General features: G+C 40.8%; 1 protein-coding gene across 1 annotated transcript; it reads left to right on the top strand.

Moving 5' to 3' along the window:
* Positions 1-520: 520 nt before the first annotated feature.
* On the top strand, positions 521-26,640 carry LOC120314322 (cyclic nucleotide-binding domain-containing protein 2-like; the record flags this gene model as incomplete). The annotated part of the gene is made up of 7 exons (XM_039357294.1): positions 521-1,244; positions 4,100-4,205; positions 9,241-9,318; positions 14,551-14,639; positions 17,121-17,283; positions 18,121-18,204; positions 26,576-26,640. Coding segments are annotated over exons 1-7 (770 nt in total), but the record flags the coding sequence as incomplete, so codon positions are not given.
* Between the last annotated feature and the right edge of the window lie 831 nt (positions 26,641-27,471).

Here is a 27,471-nt window from a genome sequence, read left to right as displayed (position 1 = left end):
ATTCTCATCTTGCCTTTTGGTGCTCTGAAAAATAGTTTGACCCCAAATATTTGAAGGAGCCCTTCAAATATTAGAACAGTGCCATCATGTCTCCCCTAGTCCTTCTTTTCATTAGACTAGACCAGGGGTAGGCAACCTTGGCTCTTTTATGACTCGTGGACTTCAACTCCCAGAATTCCTGAGCCAGCCACGCTGAGGGGAAAGGGAGAGGTTTCCAAGCTGAGCCATGCTGGCTCAGGAATTCTGGGAATTGAAGTCCACAAGTCATGAAAGAGCCAAGGTTGCCTACCCCTGGACTAGACATACCCAATTCCTGTAACCGTTCTTATGTTTTAGCCCCCAGGCCTTTAATCATTTTTCTTGCTCTTCTCTGGACTCTTTCCAGACTCTCAACATCTTTTTTCTATTGTGGTGACCAGAGTTGGATGCAGTATTCCAAGTGTGGTCTCACCAAGGCTTTGTAAAGCAATACTAGAACTTCACGTGATCTTGAGTCTGTCCCTCTCTTAATGCAGCTCAATAATCCCTCTATTAATGAGGGGTCCTTGGTGCTTTCGGTGTTTGGGTTGTTTTCTTACAGAAGTTTAATTGCCCAAACTAGGTAACACCATCAGTGCTAGTGCTTTTCTGATCATCCCCGAGGACCTTCCCAGCCAAGATTGATAGCTGGAGGAGAAGAACCCGGTGCTGGTGTCACTTCCAATTCCAATCTCCAGCCAACCTGTGACTATCAAATGGGGAACAGAGTCCATGTCGACCTCCAGCTCAGTCTGCCCCCTCCCGTTATCCGGGCCAGGACCACCGACAAGCAGACATCCAACCGATGGAGCACCTCGGTCTAACAGGAAGGGGGAAGCGCCGCCTCGACCGTCCACCCAGCCTCCAAGTTTCCATGGGAGTAAACGGGCAAGTCCCGCTTGAGTGCCCGTCTTTGAGCGCTTGTTTGCGCTTCCCGCCGAGAAGAGAAAGAAGAAGGCAGCTCCCTGGCCGTCCCTTTTTTCGATCCGGGCATGAAGCTACCTGCCCGGGGCAGCTCCGAGCGACAACGCAAGATTGGGCATGGACGCCTCGGGGCCCGTCGGCGGGCCGCTTCTTCTCCCGCCGTCGCCCGGATTCCCGGCCTCCTCTCCCGCCTCTTCCCTCTCGCAGGACCAGGCTAAAGCGGCGTCGCCGGGCCGGCGCCGATTCCGCCGAGCGGCCACCGCCGTCGCGCATCTCTGCGGCCTGGTTTTGCGCGGGAAAAGGTAACGCGAAGGCGCAGCGGATGAACTCTGGGGCGGCCGCTGGGAAACTGGAGGGAAACCCCCGGGAGCTGGAGAGAGTGCTAGGCCTTCTTTAAAGCAGGGGTTAGAATTAGAATTAGAATGGAAGAATAGAATAGAATAGAATAGAATAGAATAGAATAGAATAGAATAGAATAGAATAGAATAGAGAATGGACTGGACTGGACTGGACTAGAACAGAAATGGAATGGAATAGAGAATGGACTGGACTGGACTGGACTGGACTAGAATAGAATAGAATAGAATAGAATAGAATATAGAACAGACTAGAATAGAATAGAAATGGAATGGAATGGAATGGAATAGAGAATAGACTGGAGTGGACTGGACTGGACTAGACTAGACTAGAATAGAATAGAATAGAATAGAATAGAATAGAATAGAATAGAATAGAATAGAATAGAATAGTTGAAAGGTACTTTCTAGGAATCTAGGTCATCTAGTCCAACCCCCTGCCCAAGCACGAGACCCTACACCATTTCTGACAGATGGCACTCCAGTCTCTTCTTGAAAGCCTCCAGCGATGAAGCTCCCACAACTCCTGAAGACAAGCTGGTCCATTGGTTGATTGTTCTCACTGTCAAGAAAATTTCTCCTTATTTCTAGGTTGAATCTCTGGCCTCCAGGTGCTTTGGAAAACAGGTTGTCCCCTCTCCTCTCTGTGACACTGGAACGCTGCTATCATGTCTACCCTGCTCCTTCTCTTCACTAGGCTAGCCATGCCCAGTTCCTGTAACTCTTCTTCATATGGTTACAGGAACAGGGCACGGTAGTCTAGTGAAGTTCCTGACCCCTGGTCCAGGCCGTTGCATGCCAGAAACCGGGCCGTGCAAACAAGTGAAGCCCTGTCTGCAGGATGCAGGCAGCTTGCAAAATCACGTCTTCACCGGTCCATGGAAAAAACCTCTCTCCACAGAACCGGTCTCTTGTAAAGAGTTGGGTGCCAACCTGGAACTAAAGAATGGTTTGTTCCCATGGATGCCTTTTGTAGGAGGAGAGGTGTAGTGGTCACCGGTGGGAAAAGGTCAGAAAGAGTCTGGCTGCCCCATTTGCCACTAAACCAGACAGGAGTGGAGTTGAGAGAGAAGGACTGGCCCGCCCAGCTGGCTTTGTGTCTAAGGGGGGCTAGAAATTACAGGTGGTCCTCAATTTACAACAATTCATTTAGTGACTGTTCAGAGTTACAACGGCACTAAAAAAAAAGCGACCTAGGACCTTTGCAAGTTTTGCAGCATCCTCACGATTATGTGATCAAAATCCAGATGCTCAGCAACTGGTTCATATTTATGACCGTTGCTGTGTCCCAAGGTCACGTGATCCCCTCTTGCGACCTTCCGACAAGCGAAGTCAATGGGGAAGCCAGATTTATTTAACAACCAGGTTACTTACGTATCAACTGCAGTGAGGCAAGAAAAGTCGTGAAATGGGGCCAAATTCACTTAACGAATGTCTCCCTTAACGACATAAATTTTGGGCTCAGTTGTGGTCGTAAGTCGAAGACTACCTGTACAGCCTCTTGCTTTCTAGCCTTGACCCTTAACCATTTCTTGCTCCACCGTTACACCAAACTGGCCCTGCAGGTACCAGTGTATGTATGACACTATATACTGCATGTCCAAGTGGGGAAGGAAATGCACCCTGCACAGAACTTAGCAGCAGACCATAAGCCATGGAGTTCGGGGCACCACTGTTTTTCTTTAACCATAGACCAGGGGTAGGCAACCTTGGCTCTTTTATGACTGGTGGACTTCAACTCCCAGAATTCCTGAGCCAGCCATGCTGAGGGGAAAGGGAGAGGTTTCCAAGCTGAGCCATGCTGGCTCAGGAATTCTGGGAGTTGAAGTCCACGAGTCATAAAAGAGCCAAGGTTGCCTACCCCTGCCATAGACACCTAGACCAGTGGTTCTCAACCTTTTTATACGGCGCCCCCCGGTCACACGGACGCGCCACGCATGCGCGGCGACGCCCCCATGCGCGGCGGCGCCCCCATGCGCGGCCTGCATGCGCGGCGGCGCCCCCTGAGGGGGGAAAATGGCGGATCGCGTTGTTTGGCGACCCCCGTAAAATGGTCGTTCGACCCCAAATGGGGTTGCGACCCATAGGTTGAGAACCGCTGACCTAGACTAAAAGCTTCATTTTAATACAGGTAGTCCTCGACTTACAACATTTCATTCAGTGACTGTTCAAAGTTACAACGGCACTGAAAAAAATAACTTATGACCGTTTTCACACTTACAACGGTTGCAGCATTATCATGGTCACGTGCTCAAAATTCGGACACTTGTCTCCTATTTATGATGGTCACTGTCTCTGGATCACCTTTTGTGACCTTCTGACAAGCAAATTCAATGGGAAAACCAGATTCACTTAACAACAGTTAAAACTTTGGTCAGGAAGGTCACAAAACGGGGCAAAAAAACTCACTTAACAACTGTTTCACTTAGAGAGAAAAATTTAGGGCTCAATTGTGATCAAGGACTATCTGTAATAGGTTCAAGGGTTAAAAAGAAGGGTAATTGAAAAAAATATATATTAAGGAAGAAGGCAATGCTGAGTCACTTTCATATTGTTGGCAAGAAAAATGCATGGATGTCTCCACAAAGTTACCAGAAGTTGGGTCACAACTTAGAGGAAACCTATTTTTTAAAGTATGCATAGATTGTGTTCATCTAGTATTCTTGAATGATTCTGGAAGATTGGATTATTAAAATATGTTCTGATATGCTTTTGCAACAATGATGTATTTTTTTAAAAAATAACAAATATTTTATATGTTCTGAAGTTCACTGTCTAAAGATCCGTTTCTTCTTCTACAGATATATTGACCAAAGTCCACTTGTGCAATGGGCCACATTTCATCTGCAGATGAATATCAGAGGTGATCTTTTGTTCAGTATCAGGGATTATTCTAAAGAAAAAGTTGTGAGTATTTTTAATGATTTCTACATTTATTATTTATTAATTTCTGGTGCAAGACCAAACCAACAAAGTTTAAAATCCATTCAGCAATTTTAAATAATTGCATATAATTTACATTTTTATTTTTTAAAAAAAAATTAGATTTTTTTAATTTAAATTGGATTTTTTTTATTTTTATCAAATTTATTTTAATAAAATGCTTTTAGAGTAAATATAGTTTTCTATTTAAGATACATTAATAATTTAGTTTATTCAGCATGAAATGGAGCTTAGTTATGTAGCATGAGGCTGTATATCAGGGGTGTCACTCGCAACGTCACATGATGTGTCACGACGTATCATGACTTTTTTTATCGTTGCCGGCAATGGGGTGGGCATGGTTTTATCATGATGCATCCGGCCCGTGGGCCGGCAGTTTGACATCCCTGCAGTATATTCTGCAATATTTACATTTTTGGTAAACTCCTTCAATGAATCCAAGCTCTGCAAGCTGAGATAACATACACTGCATTGATTCACACAATAATATTAAAGATTCTAACTATCAGCAAGAATGAATCTTTACATTTAAAGAGCACCTGTCATTTCAGATCCATCATGGTAGCACCTGTTAGCGGGCATCCACTCACCTGCTGCCCATCATGTTCCTTACCTTGTTGTGTCACTGCCGCATCACCAGCCGTCCTATTAAAGTGAATGGGACTGTTCGTGAGTCAACAGCGGGTCATAGGAGGAGCCGCTGTGGGACAAGAGATGACAGTTGCTCTTTAAAAATTATGATTTAAATCGAGTTGATTTAAATCAAGCCTTTTTACTTGGGATTTAAAAGCATAAAAAAAAATAGGATCAAAGTTGTGAGGGAAGGCAGCAATTGATTCTAGTGGGCCGAAGCTGCAGACAAAAATTTAGCTACCACCCTGGAACGTTTAAAAATTGATCGCTTAAAAGGAAAGCAATGATTTTCTCATTATGATGGAAATTCAACTTTGTAATAATTGAGGTTATAAGTTTTACTCATCATTTTCCATAAAATGGACATTTTAATAGATTGTGGGATGTGGATTCAATCTCCTTATCTGAAGATATACAAATATGATTTTTCTAGAAAGGTTGAAATATATTCCAATTGTCACCTTAATGCGTAGTGCATCAATTTGGATAAGAGAACAAAAGCCTCTTACGTGGAACATTCATATTTTTAATATATTTTTGATTTTTTTTACCCATTATTTTTTATAAATACCTCAAGGTGGTGAACATTTCTAATATTCCTAATATTCCTCTGGCCTATTTCTCAACTGTATTAGCCTGTGGATGTCTGCTGTGTGTTGTTGCCCAGCTGTTATTTTATATTATGTATAGTTTCAACTTACTGTTTTTATTTTGTTTATAATTGTTAGGACCCTAGTCATGCTCTTAAACCAGGGGTAGGCAGCCTTGGCTCTTTTATGACTCGTGGACTTCAACTCAGGAATTCTAGGAGTAGAAGTCCACGGGTCATAAAAGAGCCAAGGTTGCCTATCCCTGTCTTAAATCTTCAAACGACTCTGGCTACAGCCATCTTTCTTCGTTTTAGGTTTCCACAGCAATGGGAGCGGGTAGATGCATTCTTCTAGTTTAGTCATAACAATAACTTTCTTGTGGGAACCAAGGTCAAGTCGCCTAAGTGTTTGGCGGGCTGGAGCTACCGTTAGAGAGCCCGCCAAAGGTGTTTATTGGGGATTGTGATTTATGTCACATTTAGGGGTGGAGAGTTTAACTTTTACTTTGTAATCTTTTGGGGTGGGGAACTTTCAGTCTTTTACCTTTGTTCGTGCTGATATTATATGGCCATTAAAATTGTTCTTTGAGGAAAGCAATTGCCTCAGAGTTCTTATTTCTACTGGTCTCATCTATCGGAGCCATGACACATGGTTGAGATGGGGAGATGCACATTAAATAAATAAATGAACATTTGAAACATGTTTCTGGAAAAATTAAACAAATCATGTTAAAAAGGATTATATTAATCACAATTAAGAGATGAGATAAAACAGTATTAATATTTTTAATATTTTAAAAATAATATACTGATATATCTGAGGAAGATGGGTGGTTATGAAATATAACTAATCAATAAATAAATGTTGCTTTTCCTAAATAATTAAATGTATATCTCATTCTTCAATCTAATAGATCAACATTTCTCGATTATTTTGATTCTAATCCAGAAGTTGATAAGTACATTAGAGGGAAACATTAAGTACACCCTATCTTTCTTTGGCAACATGGTGGTCAGAGTGAAGCTTGAAATTGGATGTGCTTCTAATAAACTAATTGTGGCCCATTTCCAGATAGTGGAGAGCACTTTCCTGTAAAAGAGATCTCTAAGTATAGCTCCCCATAAAGTAACAATACACAGTTCCAAGACATTTTCTGACTCTTGGGAATGGCTCTTGAAAGAGGCAGAAATGGAAAAGGTGGAAATAGAAAAAATATACATGTTATTAAATGAAATTCAGCATGTTCAATTTATATGAACTTGTTCAGCATAATGCGGACATTATCAAAATTATGTCAAAAAAGGCAATACACCTATATTTTTCATTTTATACGTAGGAAAAAATAGTTGTATAGCACGTGTAAACCTGCTGATGTACAACGGCACAATACCACCTAAAGTGCCTTTGTGAGGGAAATGGGCCATTCAGATATGTGATAGATCAGTGGTTCTCAACCTGTGGGTCGGGACCCCATTTGGGGTCGAACGACCATTTCACGGGGGTCGCCAAACAACGCAGTTCGCCATTTTTTTCCCCCTTTTCCTTAGCTGTGCTACTCCCTTTTATTCTGTTGGCTTTTGAAAGCCAATAGAATAGACTCTCTTGAATAGAGTCTAATTCTATTGGCTTTTAAAAGCCAATAGGAATTGTCTAGGCTGTCTCTGCCCTGCTGAGCCCGCCAAAAGTCCCATTCTGCAAACGGTGCTGCACCAGTTGAGTACTCCTCGACTTACGACCGGTTGAGTAGTCCTTGACTTACGACCGGTTGGGGGTCGCGGCATTAAAAAGGTTGAGAACCACTGTGATAGATAGATAGATGTATTGGCCGTTGTGATCTTTTTGATACTTTGCTAACACCCCAATATCATATACTAATTAAAATATGTATACATATAAACACTGCCATAAAAATACAAAAATAAGGTTTGAGAAACCCATTTAAAGGATATAAACTACATAGAATAAGTATTCATAATAGCAATAAACATATATGCTTATAGTCATAGCAAAATTAGATTTTCTATGACAATCAAATGCTCTTGGTAATCTTGTTATTATGGATTCTTATCTATTAAAACAGATGCAAAACCATTTTGTTGTTGTTTTATTGTAACAAGGTTTTCATCTACTTTGAAAATCACTTCCACTGGACTACAGAGTCAAATTTTACTCTATGGCTATTTAAATGATATATGTTTTACTTTGAAAATAAAAATAAACCTGTTGAAATTTTTTTTTTAATATTTTAAATATTTTAAAATTTAAATATTTTAAATATAATATGTCCGTATATATGTGTGTTTGTGTAAGTGTGTGTGGGTATGTACATATACACACACTATATATATATAGTGTGTATATATATATATATATATATATATATATATATATATATATATATAAAGACTGTGTGGCATTAGCTCTCATCCCATTCCTGCCATTAGAAGAAAGGAGGATGAAAGGGTCTTGAAAGAGTTGAGTGTCAGCGATAAAACGGTAGGAGGAGCGATCCGGAAGAACGATAGAAGGAAACGCAAGGAGAGTAACAAGGAAACATCACAAATTGACCGGCCAGGACCAGTGACGCAGTCCAAGGGCCGGGTGCAAATGTCAGCCAAACCCATTTAAGTCATCGTTGTTTACTGGCTTCTTAGCCCTGATGATGTTGGGAGCCTCCCAACGAAAGCTCAGCGGTTTTTAGTAAAGTATATTTTTATACCTAAATTCTCCTGGTGGTCGCATTTTATTTATATTATAAACATGCCCAGGAGTCGTATTTTTATTCTTTGTTAGCAACCTAAAAATGCAAAATGATGTCGCAGTTGGCGACTGCTGCTTGTGGATGGCTCTGGATTGAGCTGATACAGGCAAAAGAAAAGAAAAGAAAGAAGATTTCTTTCTCCCATATTTGGGCTGATAGGGTGCACGTTCAAGGTAAATATATATATATATATATATATATATATATATATATATATATATATATATATATATATATATAGGGAAGAGTAACAAAGATAATAAGGGGTCTGGAGGCTAAACCATATGATGAATGGCTAAGCCTAGGGAACTAGGTATATATCTAGCCCAGGGGTAGGCAACCTTGGCTCTTTTATGACTCGTGGACTTCAACTCCCAGAATTCCTGAGCCAGCATGGCTCAGCTTGGAAACCTCTCCCTTTCCCCTCAGCGTGGCTGGCTCAGTAATTCTGGGAGTTGAAGTCCACAAATCATAAAAGAGCCAAAGTTGCCTACCCTGGGTCTAGCCTATCAAAGAAAAGGATTAGTACTTGAAGGGCTGTCACAAGGAAGAGAGTGTTGATTTATTTTCCATAGCACTGAGGGCAGAGCAAGAAGCAATGGGTGGAAACTTGTCAGAGGGATATTCAATAAGACGGAATTTCCCGAGAGTAAGAATAATTAATCAATGGAACAGCTTACCTCCTGGAATTGTAGATGCTCCGTCACTGGAAGTTTTCAAGAAAATATTGGACAGCCATTTGTCTGGGATTCAGTAAGGTCTCCTGGCTTGGGCAGGGGGTTAGACTAGATTCTAGAAGATCTCCAAAGATCCTTCCAGCCATGTGATTCAATGACTCTACAGTATAATACCCTATTATTTATTTCTTGAATATCGTCAAATCAAGATAAACACAGACATGAAACTAGCTGTGACTGCAGTGCATACCTGTGTATCGTTCATACTCTCATGTCACTAGGGGAACTGTTTAATTACTGTAAATATCCTGGATAATGTTTACATTTTCTTTATGTAGCAAAATAAAGATTTTGAAAGACTTATACATCTCTTACGTATATGTCCAAATGAAAGAACACCAAAAGACATTCTGCAGGTAAGAGATTAAAAAATAACTATGAACAATTATTTGATTGATAATTTTGAACACAATAATATGGATAAAATGTGTAGACAATTCTTGCTTATACAAGTATTCAGTCATTTCACTTATTTTTAACATCTGTTCTATACATTCTGTCACCCTTTTCCCCAAGTCTCCCAAAAGATAGTAGCCATTATTGTATGTAAATGTTGAATCATATTATTCATTTATTAAATGAAACACCATGTAGTTCCAATGATATCTATGCTAATATTTTTATATTTTAGTTGTGGCAAATTTATCCTTCCCTCTAAGAGGAAAGGAGATTTATGTGACTGGAGGGGTTTTTTATAGCCAAGAAATATTTCTTAATAATAAGCTGCATATAAAGACTTAGACCATTGTAATGATAATTCTGAACTGACTTCTCTAACAATGAGGTTACAAATTTTTAGAAATAATAGTACAGTATTATTGTAAGGCATGTGAGAGATTTTTAGATCTTTTACCTCTATTTCTATGCAGAGATCCAACAAATATATATGCTATGTCGGCTGCAACTTGCAGAGCACTGTATGACATACAGTCATACTGTATGACAGGGGTCTTCAAACTTGGCCCTTTTATGACTTGTGGACTTCACTTCCCAGAATCCCTAAGCCAGCGTGCCTGGCTGAGGAATTCTGGGAGTTGAAGTCCACAAGTTATAAAAGGGCGAAGTTTGAAGACCCCTGCTGTATGATAAGGGAAATGCTTAGTTTTCCATTTGACAGAGAAATGGGAGGGAATATTTCACTTTAGAGAACTTGCCTCTGATTTTGGAAGGAGGTGTAATTAGGAAATTCTACGGCATTTGGGATACTATCCAACAAAACCTAGCTTTTGTAGTTTTAATATGCTATGTAATTACTTTCACGTACTACTATATAAAGACACATTTTGTTAACTCTCTGTATAATAGACAGGCTTTTAGATCTCATAGATTTTTTATTTAAGTGTTTCAATATAAAAGCTTTTCTGTAAAGCTGATAAATATTGACAAGCGTTTTATCTTTTAACATTACATTATGAAATGTAACCTTACATATTGGGGCATTAACTAACAAGCTATGGTCTGTTTATATCTAAACCTATGCCAGAGATTTGTTTGACTCAATAAATATATGATTTATAAATCATTATTTCTTGCAACATTGACAATATTAGCAAAGTAAAATTATCCATCAGCTAATAATTGGCCTTGCTAGTGTAATTACTTGGATTTTTCCATTGGTAATTTGTCACAGAAATCATTTTAAAGAAAACATGATTCCCTGATTGGGAGTTCCTTGACAATAAAAACCATAACTGTTAAATTAGAAGTTTCTAGGAAACCTGATCTGTAGTTGTCTTTTTTCATATCTGTTCTCATTACTCACATATTTCATGAGATTCTGTGTGTTTTATGGACGCAAGAAAAATGTTTCATTGATTTTTAATAAGAGATCAACTTTAATTTGTTAAAAATATTGCTTTCGTTGCATTGTGATAAACTTTCCGTAACTTGCTGCATCATAGATGTGTCATAATTGCAAAAACTGTAATTCTCTGCTTTAGTCAAACTAAAATTAAAATTAGAATAGACATATAAAGAATTCTGGGAGCTCCAGTCAAAACAAATCTGTATTGTACATGATTGTGGAGATTATATCTGATTTCTGATAGTTTTGCTTTTTTTGGAAACTTTGAATTATCCCAATTCAGTTCTCTTGTGTTTTTTTTATTATTAATTACAATTTATGGGGCATGATGCTTATTTAAATTTTTCACTAGAAAAAAATATTTTTCAACCTCAGTACTGTATTTTAGAAATCATCTCTTTGCACAGGTGGTATTGCTATCTTAAAAACATAAATGAAAACCAGCTCTTCAACATCTTCATCAACGATTTGGATGAGGGGATAGGTGGGGAAATAATCAAATGTGCAGATGACACCAAGCTGGCAGGAATAGCCAACACTCCAGAAGACAGGCTTAAGTTACAGAAAGATCTGGACAGACTTGAACACTGGGCACTATCCAACAAAATGAAATTCAATGGTGAAAAAAGTCCTACATTTAGGCAAGAAAAACCAAATGCACAGGTATAGTATAGGGCAGTGGTGGCGAACCTATGGCACGCGTGCCAGAGGTGGCACTCAGAGCCCTCTCTGTGGGCACGCATGCCATCGCCCTAGCCCTGCCTCCCCCCATGGCCCCCCTCTCCAGCAGCCCCCCTGGAGGAGAGTCGCCCCCAGGCAAGGCCTCCACGGAGCAGTGCAGCCAAGGACATAGCCAGCCAGCAGGGACAAGATTCTGCTCTCACTTCACATAGTGTGCAGATGATGCTGCGGGGTGTGGGCGGAGGGCGTGGCTGCCATGGCGCTGCAGGGCTGTCTGGGCAATCTACTACAGCGGGCCATTGAGGCGGTGTGTGGCCCTGTGGGCGGGCAGAGCAGGGGGCGGGCGGGATCAGAGCAGGCAGGGCAAGAGGTAGAGCGGGGATGGGGGGGCGGATTTGGGGCACTCGGTCTCTAAAAGGTTCGCCATCACTGGTATAGGGGGTACCTTGCTCAATAGTAGTAACTGTGAGAGGGAACTCGGAGTCCTAGTGGATAATCACTTAAATATGAGCCAGCCATGTGCTGCAGCTGCCAAAAAGGCCAACACAGTGCTAGGCTCCATTAACAGAGGGATAGAATCAAGATCACGTGAAGTATTAATACCACTTTACAGTGCCTTGGTAAGGCCACACTTGGAATACTGCATCCAGTTTTGGTCACCACGATGTAAAAAAGATGTTGAGACTCTAGAAAGAGTACAGAGAAGAGCAACAAAGATGATTAGGGGACTGGAGGCTAAAACATATAAGGAACGGCTGCTGGAATTGGGTATGTCTAGTTTAATGAAGAGAAGGATAAGGGGGGACATGATAGCAGTGTTGCAATATCTCAGGGGCTGCCCCAAAGAAGAGGGAGTCAAACTATTCTCCAAAGCGCCTGAAGGCAGGACAAGAAGCAACGGATGGAAACTAATCAAGGAGAGAAGCAACCTAGAACTAAGGAGAAACTTCCTGACAGTTAGAACAATTAACCAGTGGAACAACCTGCCTCTAGAAGTAGTGAATGCTCCAACACTGGAAGTTTTTAAGAAGAGACTGGACAGCCATTTGTTTGAAATGGTATAGGGTTTCCTGCCTGAACAGGGGGTTGGACTAGATGACCTCCAAGGTCCCTTCCAACTTTATTATTATTATTATAAGAAACAAATTATCTAGCTTTTGTGATTATTTTACGTGCTTAAAAAGAAGTTCCCATTCCTTTTTTTCTAACAGATTGATAGATTTTTTTTACAAGCTTTGAGGATTAACATGTAAACCAGAGACCAGCCATACAGACTTTTAGCATACAACATAGACCACAAAACGAAATAAAAATAAATGCTTTAATTGGAACTTGATTGAAATCTTGCATGATCTCAAGTGAGAATGGCAAAACTTATCAGATTTGTCAGCAGTATGATGTGTGTATGAAAAGGCCAAAATGTCACATATGTTGTTGTTCTGTAGAAAGAAAGTTCTTACACCACTGACAGACTTTGTGAACGACAAGTTAGGAACAGTTGCCTCAGAAAGCTAACCCAAGTTATACTGAGGCAATGCAGAGTCAGTTTTATGAACAAAACACAGTTGTGATGTGTCAGCTTGTTATCCAACCCGTATAACAATAATTCTATTAAGTATTGTTCCTTGAATTGAATGTGTCATTTGGGATATGTCACAGAGTGCTTGCTACTCCATTAAAACAGACTTCCTTTTAGACAGTCTGAGAAAAGAGATGATATTTTAAAAGGACATAAAGTAGAGGTAAAGTAGCGAGGCTGGAAGTTTGTCCCTGACAAGGAAACAGAAAGCACTGATACTTTTCCTGATTTTGGATGAGATCTGAGAGTAAATATTAAGTTTACAGTTTCTGCCTAGCGCAGAGGTCCCCAACCTTTTGAGTACCAGAGACCAGTTCTGTGGAGAGAGATTTTTCCACAGACCGGAGGCTACGTGGCTTTGTGTGCTGCCTGCATCTCACGGATCATGCTTTGCTTGTTTATGCGGCCCGGTTGCTGGCATGCTACAGCCCAGTACTGGTCCATGGACCGGGGGTTGGGGACCCCTGGCCTAGAGTCACTGAGAGTTGGATGGCATACATGTTTAATTATGGTTTGTCACAAAGTCAGATATTCAAACTGGATTTGGCATTTTTATCCACCTATCCAGTCCTTCCCAAGGACCTGGGAAGGTGTGGATGTTTTATGGAAGAGGTCCCCAACCTTTGGGCTGGGGCTCACTACCGGGCTGTGGCCTATTCGGAATTGGGCTGCATGAGTGGCGGCCTGGATCGTGTGCGTGCAACTCAATTTGCGCAAGAGATAGTCTGGCGGATCCATCACTTGTGTGCATGCTGGTTTACCACTCACACAAGGGCTGCATGTGTGTGCACGTCAGCCTACCGCTCGTGCAGCCCAGTTCTCCTCTTTCAACCCCAGCCAGGCTGCCAAGCCACATAGGTTATGGTGTTAGAAGTATCGTCACAGGATGTAAGCTGTTCCAAATAAAGTTGCAGTTGACTGATGGTGATTTTGTCAGTGCCAATGTTGTTCAAGTGATGCTCCAATTGTTTGGAGATTACACCCAAGATGCCTATTACTATTGGGTCTACTTTTGGATGGCTTTTTGCCACAATTGTTCTATTTCTATTTGCAGACTTTTGTGTTTTGGTATCATTTCCAGTTCCTTCTCTTCCATTCTGCTGTCTCCAGGTTATCATTATCATTCTGGGATACTTAGAAATGTCACCATATTAGGCTGTTTAATTTCTTTCAAAGCTAGGACAAAAGCTTTGCTCCCCTAATATTCTTTGAAAATTGTTAATAGATTCTTACATCTGCGAATTTTAAAGCTTAGAGATCCTATCACTGGGTTTCTTAGTTAGAAAATAAAAATTCTTTGCATTCAGTTGTAATAAAATACACACCTCTCCATTTGCCATGCACCAAGGAAGAAAAGATGTGGCCTAACAATCGGAATGACTTAGTCTCATAAAGCTAAAATGAGGCAGGCCACAATATTTAGAACATTAAGATGTTGAAGATGTGCATAGTGATACATCGATAGTGCCTTGCCTTCAATACCTGTATTGCTTATAAAATATGTTTTCCTCCTGCCCCCCGCAGATGCAATTGTGCTTGAAGACAAACAGAGCTTTTCGCAGCTTCCCCAGCAATGCACAACAGAAGCTTTGCCAAGCTTTCATCTACCAAAAGTAAGTAAAAAGCCTGGGTGATAAAATAGGACAGCAAATGAGATCCAGTCCATAAGCTCTCTTCAGAAAGCTAGGTCAGAAGGTGAATGTTTTTCAAGAAAGCTAAAAATTTTCCAATTAAATATTTATCGTTCTTTAGAAATGACCTGCCCCATTAAAATAAAATATTGACAGATGGAAGCTACACAATATTACTTTGGTATTCCATGATTCAACAGCCGCCTTCTAATGGAATGCTTCTAGACCTTTGGTGACTAAGAAAATTACAGTATAGATGGCTGTTACTTTGAAAGATAATGTATAAAGCTCATTAAAGGTGTGTATTGTTTTTTTTCCTAGCTGGCACTTTACAGCTTGTCTATAAAGTTTCCTACGGATCTTCATTTAGTAAAGTGAACATTTTCAAGATGAGGACAAATATTAGAGGAGATTATTTAGCTACGATGCCTAGTTTTGTTTGCAACTTGCATAATTCACAGATGTATTTGTTGGCCCACTCACCTGATGCCTCAAATACCCTTTAAAAATGAATGAATTCAAGCACTTTTAAAAAATTGGCCTTTATTATTTTTTAAATGGATTTTTTTAAAAAATGGTTCAGAATTATTTTAGGAATGTGGCAGGACTGCGATTTTATAAGTGTAAGGAAATATATTCTTTGCGAAGATGGATCCTCTTGATTAATGCTAGAAATGGACAATTGTTCAGAATGTAATTTGGAGGCAGTGTTGTCATTTTCTTAAAGAAGCTGCGCTGAAATATATTTGAAGAGATGGAAGTGACTTTGCTGAACTCAGATGTATGGCAATACAATAGCAATAAGCATTTAGACTTATATACCGCTTCACTGGGCTTTACAGCCCTCTCTAAGCAGTTTACAGAGTCAGCGATTGCCCCCAACAATCTGAGTCCTCATTTTACCGACCTCGGAAGGATGGAAGGCTGAGTCAACCTTGAGCCGGTCAGGATCGAACTGCCAAACGGCTGGCAGTTGGCAGACAGCAGAATTAGCCTGCAATACTGCATTCTAACCACTGCGCCACTATGGCCCTTCATGGCAAAGCAATGAAGTTCATGAATATTTTGTGTCAGATTATACCATTTCTAAAATTGCAAAAAAATATCATTTTCCACTTAATAAAGGAAAAACCCTTCTAAATATTAGTGTAATGATGCCTTAATTCAAATAAAGTACCAGAGCAATTATGTTGCTAGGCTTCCCTGCATTGTATCCAATCAAAAACAAGAAAAATCTTTACAGAGGGATGCTAAAAAGAGATGCAAAGTATCGCCAAAACTGAACACATAACAGAATAATCAGAGAAGCCATCGAGATAGAAAAACGCCCACACAACATGAACAAACAAGATGATACCTCCCGCCTACCAGCCATTTGGAAACCCGCCCTTATTGACAAACGAGTCCCTAACACAAAGAATGACATCAGACCCACACTTACAAAAGCCACACAGGATGTCACCACCACACGTCCACAGAAAAAGCAAACCCAAACCGACACCGATGATGAGGCACGACCACAAACTAGAAGCCAGACCACAGCTGCATCATTAGCCATTTTAAACCCCTCCAATCCATACATGAAGCAAACTGACACCCACCATGAAGATAAGGCACAACCACGAACGCAAAGCCAAACAATAGCAATGCAGCTCACCATCTCACATCCCCGTGCAACTCAGACTAACCTGAGCACAACAAAGCCCCCACCCAGAACACTCTCCCAACCAATCAGAGCACAGCCAACCCCTCATCCAATCAGAGCACAGCCAAGCTCCTAACCAATCAGAACACATCTCCATCCAATCAGAACACAGCCAAGCTCTCATCCAATCAGTTCATACCCCCATTGGCAGTTAAAAGAAGAAACAGCTACGATCACACATTGCTCCTAGAAGCTGAAAACACCAGCCTGAAGATAATGAATGAGACTTTGTCGAAACGTCGCCAAGACACTTCCAATTTGATGCAGGAGAAAATCCGAATAACCAAAGACCTACATATATATGTGTGTGTGTGTGTGTGTGTGTGTGTGTGTGTGTGTGTGTGTGTGTTTTCTGAGATTTTCGTGGGTGTTTGTATGTAGGTCTTTGGTTATTCGGGTTTTCTTCCGTGTAAAATTGGAAGTGTCTTGGTGACGTTTTGACAAAGTCCCATTCGTCATCTTCAGGCTGGTGTTTTCGGCTTCGTGCTCCTAGAAGCACGAAACCGAAAACACCAGCCTGAAGATGACGAATGGGACTTCGTCGAAACATCGCCAAGACACTTCCAATTTTACGCGTGAGAAACCCTGAATAACCAAAGACCTATACATACATACATACATACATATATATATATTATAATGACATATTCCTAAAGATTTGTCATCTATTCCATACACGGATATCCCTTCTTAAACATTGGTTGCTGATTGCATTCTAAATATTTTAGGAAATGACTTCTAAAATATTGTTTTTACAGGTATATAGCTGGAACAGTCATTATGAAACAAGGACACATGGCCACTGAATGTTACTTATTGTTGTCTGGCAAGCTGAAATTTATGATAACTAATGAAAAATTTGAAAATGGGATTTTGGCCTCCGAAGCATTATATGAACTGGAAGAAGAAGATTTCATAGGGGTAACTACTTTCCTCTTTATAAAATAAAATAATTTGTGCAGATGCCACTTTACAGCGTAGAGCAGGGGCGTCAAATTGGTGGCCCGTGAGCCAGATGCGTCACACGCAGGCCACACCCACCCCAGCTCCGCAAAGGCAAAAAACGCTGCGATACGTCACGCTATGTCACGTGACGCGATCTAGCTTGACACCCATGATGTAGAGAGTTAAAACACAAAAGAGAAATGTGCCACGAATAATATTAAACTTGTATTAAGAAAGTATGTATAACGATTTGATTACTAGGGATTTTAAATGTTTCCAGTAAATAATCCAATTTCTATGGAGTGTAAATAGTTTTCATGGAAAAAAGAGAGCACCCATTGAGAAAGGAACCATGGCAAAATGGGACCTCTGATTCCCAACCCAATTGGGCAGGCCAATAAGATACCATGGCCAACAGTATCAAAAGTTGCCAAGAGGTCTAAGAGAACACGTTCCCTTCATTCAGGTCCCAACATCGATCATTCAGGAGAGTAACCAATGTCGCCTCTGGCCCAGACTCTAAATAATTCATTTATATAGACCAGGGGTCTTCAAACATGGCCATTTTATGACTTATGGACTTCAACTCCCAGAATTCCTCAGTCCACAAGTTATAAAAGGGCCAAGTTTGAAGACTCCTGATATAGACTGTGCAGCTGATTGGCCTCATCATCTCAACAACCTTCTCCAAAGAGGAGACATTGGATACAGAATGATAAGAGTAATTTTGATATAAGTGACTAATATGCTTTTTGTACATTCAAATTAGTAAATTTATAGAAAGGTAGACTCAAACTACTCTTGTATTTCAAGGAAACCTGTCTATTGACTAATACGAGACGTCCTGCTTCAGTTATTTGTAAATCTGATACCGAACTTCTTGTGATTGACACAAAGGTATGGGATATAGACTTTTTTTTTCATACAAAATATTTTAAATTTGGCAGTGTCAGCATTTGCTTGAAGAGGTCCATTCCAGCTGTAACATTGATGTACACAATATCATTAGCAAAATTGTTTTTGTTTAATCCAGTGGTTCTCAACCTTTCTAATGCCGCGACCCCATAATACAGTTCCCCATGTTGTGGTGACCCCCAACCACTTATACATCACCGGGTGCCAGGGATGTGGCCAAAGAAAAGGGGGGGAAAATGGCGGACAGCCTTGTTTGGCGACCCCCATGAAATGGTCGTTCGACCCCAAATGGGGTCCCGACCCACAGGTTGAGAACCACTGGTTTAATCTGTTTCCGAGATGTTGGTTTGTTGCAGCACCAGCAAAAAGTTATTTTGTAGTATGGTAAGATCTAGTGCAAAGGTCCCCAACCTTTTGGGCACCAGGGACCAGGTACATGGAAAGAGGTTTTTCTGCGGACCGGAGGGGATGTGGTTTTGTGTGCTGCCTGCATCCTGCAGATGGGGTTTTGCTTGTTTATGCAGCCTGGTTGCTGGCATGCCACGGCCCAGTACTGGTCCACGGACAGGGGTTGGGGTCCCCTGATTTAGTGCATGAGTTAAAGCATAAATTTCTGCAGACCCTTTTAATACAACAATTTAACTGGATGGTGGATTATATGGGAAGGAAAGGAAACTCAAAAGGTGAATCAGGATGAGTAAGCCATCCAGCTCTGTTTGTGATAATACTGATTGTAACATCGTGGATTTTAATTTTTTTCAAAAATATTTGCCACAGAGGAAAACCATTAAAATGGTAGGAAGTACCAACCTACCAGCTGTACCTTCAGCAGCTGAGCGGAATAACTGATAACTGTAGATCAGTCTCTTCCTTTAGAACGATGTACAACATAAAAGTTCATCAGATCGTTGATTGTAATGATAAAGAAATTATTTTAATATTAAATTTAATTACAGCGGCAAGGTTGTTGATGGACAATATTGGAAGCAGGAATTTTTGCCTACCTTGGAGGAATGGTTTTTAAAAGTTTCTTATTTATCTGAAATGGCAAAAATTTCTGCTTATCTGAAAGATCAATCGCAAGAGAAATACCTTTTGGTGTGGCAAAGATGGATAAACTTTATACAGTATAAGTATGATATTAAAAGATATTATTTAGCTTTTGAATAATTTATGGTTTAAAGTTTAAGACAACAAGTATTTTTTTATTGTATATATATATATTGGACTTTTTTGTTATATATATATATTGGATTTTTTTTTAATGTAATTTTTGTTTTAGGTTTACTTAAGTTTAAATACTTTGTATTTTTAGTTCTTGTTAACCCTGTATTCAGCTCTGGGAAGAGGGGGGGAGGGATTTTGGGAGGGCTGGGAAGTAGTGGGAGGGATATTATTGTAAAATTGTAAAACTTTTAATAAAAAAAAAATGTTTATCAGATCGACAGGGAAGAGGAGATCACCAGATCACCTGTGTCATTAATACAGGGCTGTAGAGCAGTGATGGCTTTTAGAGACTGCCCAAACTTGCCGGGTGCCAGGTGGCCGTGGCCCACTGGATGGGCGTGGCTGTGATGGTCATAGCAAATTGGGTGGGTGTGGTCAAGGTGGGCGTGATCACCTCAATGTTGCTCGTGGGGAGGGATGCCTGTGGGGGCCGGGCAGGGTTGGGGTCTCTGGCAGGTGGGGCGGTGGGAAGGAGGCTCGTCCTGCAGGGCGAGGCAAGGTGAGGCAGGGCGCCGGTGCCATTGTCACAGCGCAAGGTGAGGCAGGGGCCGGGACAGCTGCTGCCTGACACCATCGGCCCCTGCACACAAAGGCCAGTGAGCGCATGGGTCCTGGGATGCATCCAGCCACGTGGGACCTTAGCTGAGTTAGTGGGTGGCTGGTTGAAGAGGGACGGTTGCCATCTCCGGGGCATGGCGCGTGTGCCCACAGAGAGGGCTCTGAGTGCCGTCTCTGGCATGCGTGCCATAGGTTCGCCACCACTGCTATAGAGCACTGATATGATACAAGGGAAAGGAATACAGGTAGTCCTCAATTTATGATCACAATTGAGCCCAAAACTTCTGTTGTTAAGTGAGACATCTGTTAAGTACATTTTGCCCCATTTTACGACCTTTCTTGCCACAGTTGTTAAATGAATCACTGCAGTTGATATGTTAGTAACCCAGTTGTTAAGTGAATCTGGCTTCCCCATTGATTTTGCTTGCCAAAAGATTGCAAAAAAGGATCAGGTGACCTTGGGACATAAGTATGAACCAGTTGCCAAGCATCTGAATTTTGATCGCATGATCGTGGGGACGCTGCAAAGGTCGCAACTGTGAAACATGGTCCTGCGTCACTTTTTTCAGTGCCGCTGTAACTTTGAACGATCGCTAAATTGAACCGTTGCACTTCGAGGACTACTTGTATGCACCAACATTTTCAGAAATAAGATGGATTTCCCACATGCAGGCCTCTTGGAAATTTCCAGAATATGTATCCCACTACAGGAGATAGTCCAGAGCAAGCAACAACTAATTTCTCACTCACTCTATTTCTGACGGAAGCCAACTCTATAAGCGCCCCGAGCAAAAAGGCAGAACGTGTGATATTAATTGTATTAATTATTTAAGACAGCGTCCTCATTTATGCTTTCAACCACAGTCCTGTGAAAGAAGTAATGTATGAGCCAAAGCACCTGCATTGTTGCTGGTTCCTCTTGAAGACTTGCCCATCTATTTTCTCTTCCTGAAAAAAGAGGCGACAACAGCAGAAGACAATGAATGAGTGGAGGCTGCCAGGGATTTGGTGCATCCAGATTGTTTCCTATTTGAGGCTGTTTCTTCACAAATGATGAAGATTTACACTGTCTTCAGAGCATCACCTAGTCCAGGGGTCTTCAAACTTGGCCCTTTTATGACGTGTGGACTTCAACTCTTAGAATTCCTCAGCCAGCCATGCTGGCTGAGGAATTCTGGGAGTTGAAGTCCACAAGTCATAAAAGGGCCAAGTTTGAAGATCCCTGACCTAGTCATTACTCGTTAGTGTTATTTGAACATAATGATGGATGAATGGCTCTAGAACAGTGGTTCTCAAGCTGTGGGTCGGGACCCCATTTGGGGTCGAACGACCATTTCACGGGGGTCACCAAACAACGCAGTCCACCATTTTTTCTCCCTTTTCCTTAGCTGTGCTACTCCCTTTTATTCTATTGGCTTTTGAAAGCTAATAGAATAGACTCTCTTGAATAGAGTCTAATTCTATGGGCTTTCAAAAGCCAATAGGAATTGTCCAGGCTGTCTCTGCCCTGCTGAGCCCGCCAAAAGTCCCATTCTGCAAACAGTGCTGCACCAGTTGAGTAGCCCTCAACTTACGACCGGTTGAGTAGTCCTCGACTTACGACCGGTTGGGGGTCGCGGCATTAAAAAGGTTGAGAACCACTGCTCTAGAAGATATTGTCCTTAGTAGACAAATAGCAATAGCACTTAGACTTAGATACCGCTTCATAGTATTTTACAGTACTCTTAGCAGTTTATAGAGTCAGCCTCTTGCACCCAACAATCTGGGTCTCATTTTACTCACCTCGGAAGGATGGAAGGCTAAATCAACCTTGAGCCAGTGAGAATTTAATTGCAATTACTGCAATACTGTATTTTAACCATTGCACCTCCACGGCTCTTATGACGCAAATGGCCGAGGCAACAGAGCAAATCATAATCCTTTCCTCACTCCCTTGAGTTACCATATCCTTCAAGATTATTTTGTACCCAAAGCACAAGTTTGTATAGTTATTTAGTAGAATGCAAGTAAAGGGTTTACTGACACTTCCTGAAAAGAAAGACTGGTAGAAATTTAAGAGAATTTGCGGTTTGGAAGGAGTGCTAGGAGAGGTAATGGACAGCTGAATAGAAAGAAAGAGGGAGGGGAATGGAAGCACTGGTGGCTATTCTGTACTTAAGCTGGAAAGAGATTTTTGTGATCTTTAGAGAGAAACACCTTATAAGCATCAATTTGACATGTGCAAATTCAATTTAATTAAACAACAGTTTTGCAGAAGTTATATTGAGCTATCTATATTTTAAAGATTTCTTGACATGGCAATAAAACATATTCCTCTGGCTATCCAAGGTCCAAATTATAGATCTGTGTAATACTGTCATATAATTTTATGTGTGTTATGTTGTAAAGGCTCATTCAAAGAAAATAAGAATTGGATTTTCTTCTCTTAGTCTTCAATTCTATTCTGGTCTGGATCCAAAATGCATTTTAATACACTAGAAGTGAAAGTGGATGGTTTCTATTTTGCACCTGGGTACATTTATAATCCATTAGTTTGCCATATTGTTCATATATTTCTGTAATGATTCTCATTAGAAAATTTTATGCAGAAGTGCAAATGGGAACAATGAAAGAACATTATGCTTTAATAATCTCTGAAAACAACACAGATATTATATTTTTCATTCAATCTCTTGTTATTATTTGTGGAATAATAATAATAATAATAATAATAATAATAATAATAATAATAATAATAATATAGAGTTGGAAGGGACCCCCTGATCAGGCAGGAAACCCTACACCATTTCAGACAAATGGCTGTCCAGTCTCTTCTTAAAAACTTCCAGGGTTGGAGCATTCACGGCTTCTGGAGGCAGGTTGTTCCACTGGTTATTTGTTCTCACTGTCAGGAAGTTTCTCCTTAGTTCTAGGTTGCTTCTCTCCTTGATGAGTTTCCATCCGTTGCTTCTTGTCCTGCCTTCAGGTGCTTCAGATTCTTGTGAGAATCACAGGAGAAAGAGTGATAAACTTTGAGAGGACCTTCATATTTTCGCTGATGTGCTTTTCTGACTAATAATCAGGAGATAGCCAGAAGTTTCATACAATTGTATGTTGATTTGTTAATAAGTTTGTCCATCAAATGGAAAGTATGTGGTAAGGCAAAGGTTGATAAGATCCATGATGTTGGGTGTCTCAGTCTTTGTGCATTTGGTTAAGTTGGATGTCCTGTGGAGCAATATCGTCATAGATTCTTTGGCTAATTCTGGGTCAATGGACATGAAAAGGACTGTCATAGGTGATGTCATCTATTATCATGTCATTGATTCTCTGACCATCTTAGGTCCAAGCCAAGCCAAGTCCAAAAAAATGCTAGAGAATTCCTGGAAGTCTGGCACTCTGACAAATTGGCCATCGATAGAAACATAAACAACATCTACATAAGATACAAAAGAGACAATCAATAAACCAAAAAAGGGATAAAAAGACGAAAACATCTTCTCACCAGCAATCAACACTCAGATGATCACAGATTAACACCTGATTAACATCAGACCAACAATGAAGAAGTAAACAATACCCCAAACAAGGAATTGTAAAACAAACTAACAATAAACAGCACAACCAAAGTATTCTAAGACCACCCCCATCAAGATTGAGAGGGCAAGTCACTAGAACAGGGGTGTCAAACTGACAGCCCGCGGGCCGGGTGCATCATGTGCAGGCCACACCCACCCAGCTCCGCAAAGGCAAAAAACATCACGATACGTCACAATATGTCATGTGATGTGACCGAGTTTGACACCTGTGCACTTGAATATAAACTGAGAGCATACCCCACTCCTTACTAGCACTGATGTTGTTACCTAGTTTGGATAATGAAACGTCTACAAGAAAACCAAGCTCAGAGAGCACCAAGAATCCTTTATTTCAACCGTGAGCTACAAATATTCTCTTTATTGATAAGATTACTTTTTCAGAAATATACAAGTGACAGACTCTACAGGCTTTTGTGCTATAAAATTGGTGCTTCAAAAACAGTAGTAATAGTGGTTACAGAGCAGTTGGGTTAGCACAGTGGTTCTCAACCTTTTTAATGCCGCAACCCCCAACCGGTTGTAAGTCGAGGACTACTCAACCGGTCGTAAGTCGAGGACTACTCAACTGGTGCAGCACCGTTTGCAGAATGGGACTTTTGGCGGGCTCAGCAGGGCAGAGACAGCCTGGACAATTCCTATTGGCTTTTGAAAGCCGATAGAATTAGACTCTATTCAAGAAATGGTCATTCGACCCCAAATGGGGTCCCGACCCACAGGTTGAGAACCACTGGGTTAGCAGTTTCAGGATCTGGAATATGAGGAAATTGTGTAATTTAATATATTTTAAATGTTTAATTCTCGGAGGAAAAACATTGAGCAGGTGAAAAAGACTTCGGAAAGAAAAAAATCAACCACACTTTGCAACATTGCCTGCGTTGAAATAAATATCTACAGAATGAAAGTGTTAATAGTTTAGAATTTCTCATATATTTTTAATACGTTCTAGCTTTGGTAGCTGAATATGTAGTAAATGAAGATACAAGAGGATGAATCATCACGCTGGTAATACCGCCAGCATCAGACATTAACTTTAAATATTTATGTTTTTCCATGATAAAAGTTGTGACGTGCACTTGAAAGAGTGAAGAAGTTTCTCCCTGTTCAAGGCAAGGCTTTATATCACCTGGCATTGTGGCAGAAATTGATAGAGGCGGTAATATCCTTTCCTCGGTGGTTTCCAAATTCAGTTTGGAAGTTTGCTTGACCTTTTTACTATTGTAGTTGGCAGTTTGCTTGACCTCTTCACTATTACTAACTAAGAGATTGAGGAGAGTAACAGAAGTAAATTAGCTAAAAGGGGGGTACAGATTTCCCTGAAGACAGAAATGAATAGAGAGAAGTTTTAAGAATATTATGATGAGTGTGATCTTGTTTAGTCTGGTGTCTTGGGATTAACTTCTGATGGGTAAGTTTAAAATCCCAATTTTCGTTTATGTTTTACATCTTTGAAATAGACACATTAAGCAGCTTTTCAGATCTAAACCACCTTTAAATTTTAGACTAAGACTTCTCTTCCATGGCAATTCCCTCCTTCCCTTGCTTTTCAGATGTATTCACCTAAACCAGTGACGGTGAACCTTTTAGAAACCAAGTGGCCAAACTGCAACCCAAAACAAACTTATGCATCGTGAGTATCGGGTGGGTGTGGCCCATTGGGTGGGCGTGGCTGCGGTGGTAACAGCAGACTGGGTGGGACTAAAAAGTTCAATCAATTAATTCCAATTTTGCAAGATTTTTTTTTTTTCCGTGAGAAGTTGAAATTGACTGATTGATTGAACCTTTTTTTTTTTTTTTGCACATGGCGGTGGGGGCCTAAAGCGAAAAGGTTTTATAAAACCCAGCTGAAGGCCTAGGACTGGGGTGACAGCGCATGTGCCCACAGAGAGGGCTCTGAGTGCCACCTCTGGCACCCGTGCCATAGGTTCGCCACCACTGACCTAAACATTAATGTACACCTTTAAATTTGAACCCGTCTTAATTCTGACATTGAGGATTAATCTACCTGTGGGCGATATTTAACTAGCTCAGATTCAAATACAATACTATACAGGCAGTCCTCAAAGTACGACTACAACTGAGCCCAAGTTTTCTGTTGCTAAGCAAAACACTTATTAAGTGATTTTTGCCCCATTTGATGATCTTTCTTGCTGCAGTTGTATCGCTGTAGTTGTTCAGTTAGTAACATGGTTGTTAAGTAAATCTGGCTTCCCCAGAACTAAGGAGAAACTTCCTGACAGTGAGAACAATTAACCAGTGGAACAACCTGCCTCCAGAAACTGTAAATGCTCCAACACTGGAAGTTTTTAAGAAGAGACTGGACAGCCATTTTTCTGAAATGGTTTAGGGTTTCCTGCCTGAGCAGCGGGTTGGACTAGATGACCTCCAAGATCCCTTCCAACTTTATTATTATTATTATTGACTTTAGTTGACGGAAAGTCACAAAAGGGGATCACATGAACTGGGATTCTGTGACTGTCATAAATATGAATTAGTTACCAAGCATTTGAATTTTGATCATGTGATCATGGGGTTGCTGCAATGGTCGTAAGTGTGAAAAATGGTCATAAGCCACATTTTCAATGCTGTTATAACTTTGAACGGTCACTAAATGAACTCTTGTAAATCAAGGACTACCTGTACCAGAATATGGATAATACTTAAAAGAGAAGGATGGTGGGATTTACATCTAGCTAACATGACAAAGCGGAAAAAGAGATGGCAGTCACAATCTATGCCAGGGGTAGGCAACCTTGGCTCTTTTATGACGTGAGGACTTCAAATCCCAGAATTCCTGAGCCAGCATGGCTCAGCTTGGAAGCCTTTCCCTTTCCCCTCAGCGTGGCTGGCTCATGAATTTTGGGAGTTGAAGTCCACGAGTCATAAAAGAGCCAAGGTTGCCTATCCCTGACTATGCCATGGTGAAGAGGACTATTGTGAAGCACAAAATAGCTAATTATAAACAAATTTGTTGTTCCTTCTTCATTTAACAGGTTTTTGAATGTGCTCTTGCCAGCATAAGGTATGAACAACACCATGCAACTTGCTGCTTTTTAAGGTAACTGGTTTTTTTTTAAAGAAGTTTGTGTTTTAGACAAGCGATTAGCAACTGCAGACTTATAAAAGCAACTTTTTTTTTTACAATATCTTGAGATTGAGCTTTCTGGCTAGATTACAATAACTCCCTATTCATTCTGTGACTTTTGTATATAGAACGTATGCATTTGATAGGCAGCAATGTTAATTTCAGATAGTTTAGATCAAAACTAGTAATATGTCAATCCCAGAACTTTGAAATGTTATAAAATAAAAAGATCATTGGAAATAAAGGAAATAAAATTAAAAAACTAAACCATGTGATAATGAGAAGCATAAGCTTGCTTGCTTTAGTACAATTTCTGATACCTGGCTTGTATTTGGAAGACTTAGCATAATCAAGGGGGAAAAATGAAAATATCTTTCTTGCCATAAATCGCCTTTTCTTAAACTGTCCTTTAAATCAGAGGTCACCAAGCTTTTTTGGTTGGCGGATTGGAGGGAAAGGGAGGGGGAAGTGATATACACACTCATGCATGCGCGCACACATGGGCCCGCAACTATGCGTGTGATGCAAATGGGGTGGGGCTAGCGCTTGCGTGATATTTGCTAGCCCTGCCCCATTCTTGTGCACAGTGCTGTGTTTCCGCGCCCCAAGGTGTGGCGTTGGGCTGTTTTCTTACCGTGAAGTGTGGCGGGATCCCATTTTCATGCACTGAGGCACAGCGTTGTCCCATTTTCACACTGCGGCAGTGCAGCATCCTGTTTTTGCACCCCACAGTGCAGCAGCATCCCATTTTTGTGCCCCACGGTGCGGGGCATCCTGTTTTTGCACTGTGCAGTGCGGCATCCT

The sequence above is a fragment of the Crotalus tigris genome, unplaced genomic scaffold (genome assembly GCF_016545835.1).
Source record: "Crotalus tigris isolate CLP2741 ecotype Arizona unplaced genomic scaffold, ASM1654583v1 scf7180000018886.158148, whole genome shotgun sequence".
NCBI lineage: Eukaryota > Metazoa > Chordata > Lepidosauria > Squamata > Viperidae > Crotalus > Crotalus tigris.
This window is presented reverse-complemented; position numbering and strand designations above follow the sequence as displayed.